The 4,054-nt window shown below is 39.1% G+C and overlaps 1 protein-coding gene across 1 annotated transcript; it reads right to left on the bottom strand.

Annotated features, from left to right (window-relative positions):
* Window positions 1-265: 265 nt before the first annotated feature.
* SARC_00034 (hypothetical protein) lies at window positions 266-3,492 on the bottom strand (the record flags this gene model as incomplete). The annotated part of the gene is made up of 4 exons (XM_014306329.1): window positions 266-394; window positions 506-916; window positions 3,119-3,280; window positions 3,490-3,492. 4 exons carry the CDS (start codon window positions 3,490-3,492, stop codon window positions 266-268), a joined length of 705 nt encoding a protein of 234 aa, XP_014161804.1.
* Window positions 3,493-4,054: the final 562 nt, after the last annotated feature.

Here is a 4,054-nt window from a genome sequence, read left to right as displayed (position 1 = left end):
CTACAGGGGATGTGTATGCCTACCATTGCACTCTAAATACCTGCTGTCTGTCTTATCTGTCCTTTCTACAACGCTACTTACTTCTAGAATGACAAGTGCTACTACCCGTTCATAAAAATTTGTTCAATTTCTATTGTGAACTGAGATCTCATGCCCTGTCATCTACCTCGGCTGCTGCAGTGGTGTTGCCATAGCCCTCTATCAATTTAAAGGGCTATGTTATTGCATGTTATATTCTGCATTATGATCGGAGAGCGTTGCTTGGTTACGCCACACGCTGCTCTACGTGTTTCGCCAACGGTCGTATGAGGCACTCGCCCAATTCCTCTACCACGCATATGAACTGTCGTTCTAAAAAGAACCCCTGAAACCCTAAACCTTCAAACCCTAAACCCTACAAACAAAATAGCCGGGGGGAGTATAGTGTCGGGGCTGCCTCGCGTCCACGCGGCTGTGGCCGTTTTTATTTCACACTGAAGTGTTCTGTTTGCTGTCGCACAGATACCTCGACGTGTTTTGGCAGCGGCTGCAGTAGACACTCGTCCAGCACCTTCACCACATGCGCGTGCTGCTGTTCTATTAATAGACCGGGAGCAATGTGCTGGGCGTGAGCACACACCCCCATCCCATCCGCGACCGCACCCAATAGGACAGACAACACAGCCACCCCCCTTTGGCCCTCGTTTAGGCCCACTTGTTCGTCTCCTTTTGCGGTCATTCGCTTGTCCGTTTTGGCCTGCGGGGTCGATGTAACAGTCCGTTTGATGTAGATGCGTACTAGCTGTCTCTGCCACAGCAGGAAACACATGTCTGTGCACCGTTGAATTGTCTTCTCCATATGTGATACCTTGAGGAGTGCTTCTATTCTGCTGGTGAGGCCAAATCTGGTCCTGCGTTGCGGTGAAGGTTGCCGGGTCTGGATTTGGGACCGGTCGTAATAGATCGGTTAAATTGCAAGCATAACTGAACTATTGAATTTAACATTGTAACAGAATTGTTACATTTATGTTAAAATAGAACGGTTCGATTTTGAATATATTGTAACTGTTAAATTTACATTTGTATCAGAACTGTTAAAATTATTTGTTATCGAACTGTGAGAATTAGGTTAAAATGGAACGGTTAGTTTTAATTTAAATTTCAATCATGTAGACCTGTTTAGCACAGCACAGTTAAATTCTGATTGGAATTCAACTGTTACACTCCGATTATACGAAACAGAACTGTTACACTTCAAGCACTCCGCTATCGCAATGCCCGCGAAATCGACACTAAGGTATGTATGATCTGCAAAACGAAGGCTATAGTATAGACCTATAGCTAGCCTATAATTGTGTAGGTGTGTAAGTTATGTATGATCATATATTTATTAATAGTATATTTGCATAGAAATCATACAAATTTTAAAAGTCAGGTGTATAAGGTATGTATAATCATATATATAATAATAATATATTAGTAAAGAAATCATACATACCTTATAAGTCAGATATAGAAGGCATGTATGATCATATATATAATATTAATATATTAGTATAGAAATCATACATACCTTATAAGTCAGGTATAGAGGGTAAGTATGTTCATATATATAATAATAATATATTAGTATAGAAATCATACATACCTTATAAGTCAGGTAAAAGGTATGTATGTTCATATATATATTAATAATATATTAGTATATAAATCATGCATACCTTATAAGTCAGGTGTATAAGGTATGTATAATCATATATATAATATTTAATGTATTAGCCTAGAAATCATACATACCTTATAAGTCAGGTGTATAAGGTATGTATGATTATATATATAATATTAATATATCAGTATAGAAATCATACATTCCATATAAGTCAGGTATAGAAGGTATGTATGATCATATATATAATAATAATATATTAGTATAGGAATTAATAATAATATTAGTATAGAAATCATACATACCTTATAAGTCAGGTATAGAAGGTATGTAAGATCATATATATAATAATAACATATTAGTATAGAAATTAATAATAATATAGTATAGAAATCATACATACCTTATAAGTCAGGTATAGAAGGTATGTATGATCATATATATAATAATAGTATATTAGTATAGAAATCATACATACCTTATAAGTCATGTGTATAAGGTATGTATGATCATATATATAATAACAATATATTAGTATAGAAATCATACATACCTTATAAGTCAGGTATAGAAGGTATGTATGATTATATATATAATAATAATATATTAGTATAGAAATTATACATACCTTCTAAGTCAGGTGTATAAGGTATGTATGATCTGCCGGACGAAAACTATAGTATAGGCATATAGTTAGACTATAGCTGTGTAGGTGTATAACGTATGTATGATCATATATATAATAATGATACAGTACTACAATAAGCATGCACACACTACAAGTCATGTGTAGAAAGTACATGTAATCTGCAAGACGAAGGTTACAGTATAGGCCTATAGTGGGACTATAGCTGTGTAGGTGTATACCATATGTACTAGTAAATATAAAGAGGATCGCGTGTGTAGTGTGTTCAGCTTTGGCATTCTGCTACAGTTGCCAGGAGCGGAAAGGATGCTCATCTCAGTGTCGCCACAGACCAGGTCGACTCTAAATACATGATCTAATATATGAATATATTTTACCAATACCTAAATATGATACATATGGGTCCTGATTCTGATACTATTCGCGTGTGAACTATCCTGTTACCTCTGCCGCCAGAGTGGACTACTGGACTGACGCGACTGATATACAGGTGCAGCAGCCACATCTTAAACTTTGCAGCTGTGGGAAAGAGTCGATCACAATGTCTAAAGTGTCTAAAGTGCCGTACTGTATCATCATGTCCGTAGATATATACACGATGTTTACTTGCACACTATACCAGAAAATAATATCTCTTTGTATATATAATCGGTCCGCTCCGAGTCGATACCGGACAACACCTGTGCTCTCGAAGAACAACAAAATAAGAGCTGCACGGCAGTGGTTAGATACGCTCCTATGTTGCTATGGCTGCTATATGCGGCTTAAGATACTGTGTATTCAGGACGTGTACTTAAAATAGTATGGCTCACGGGCGAATGGCATACCTTCTCGTCACGGTTGCCATGACAGCCCGCGGCCTTGTCCACGTTGGTTGTCAGCATAAGCACCACAGCCGGGGGCCAGTTGGCCGAGTCTTTGTGGCTGAGAATGGCGTGGAGTGTTTGCAGACACTCGACATCGCTGTCGCTGTAGTCGCCCAGCCCTTCCTGCGGTTAATAGACAGGACGTGTGAGTTGATGACTCGTACGGAGTTCTTTCAGTCGTGAAGAGAGCTATAAATTGAACACAAGGTTCTGGACCAGCCCACACCTGGGTTCAATGGTGAATAGTAGATACATCAGATCTTGCCATATTAATGCCACCTCCAACCCGTTCGAAGCTTCTGCATGACAACACTTGTACCACAACCGCACACCATTGTTGTATTCGCCGGTTTGTATCTGTACTGCAAACGTGTGATCGCTGACTACACTTGAATGCTGTGGCAGCCAGCACGATAAGCGCGTTATCTATGGCGTAGCTAAAACTAAGCACCGCCAGTACAGTAGGGTTTAGGGTTTATGTTTGTCGCGATGGTGTCATTCTATTAGGACTTGAGCACAAAGGCCGAGCATGTTTTGAAATGTCACTCAATTGCAGCAAAGGCAACTAGGACAACCCCATATGCACTAACCGTGTAGAAGATCACATACAAAGGTCGTGAATCGTCTCAAATGAAGCAATGAAGAGAAACACATATATATACACATATATACGTATATACACATATATACACACATATACGCATATGTACACGCGTATACACATATATACACATATACACCGGCTAATGGCCAACACATGCGCATGCGATACCCCCACACACGTACACTTTGCAGTCACACGTGTGTGATGGCGTATAGTTGGGCTATATTCACCAGAGTAGAGTATATAGGCTGTATTAAGCACTGGATTTCACTGCTTAGAGCACATACACACTC

The sequence above is a fragment of the Sphaeroforma arctica genome (assembly GCF_001186125.1).
Source record: "Sphaeroforma arctica JP610 unplaced genomic scaffold supercont1.1, whole genome shotgun sequence".
Taxonomy (NCBI): domain Eukaryota; class Ichthyosporea; order Ichthyophonida; genus Sphaeroforma; species Sphaeroforma arctica.
Note: the sequence above shows the minus strand (reverse complement) of the source record. Positions and strands in the feature narration are given on the sequence as shown.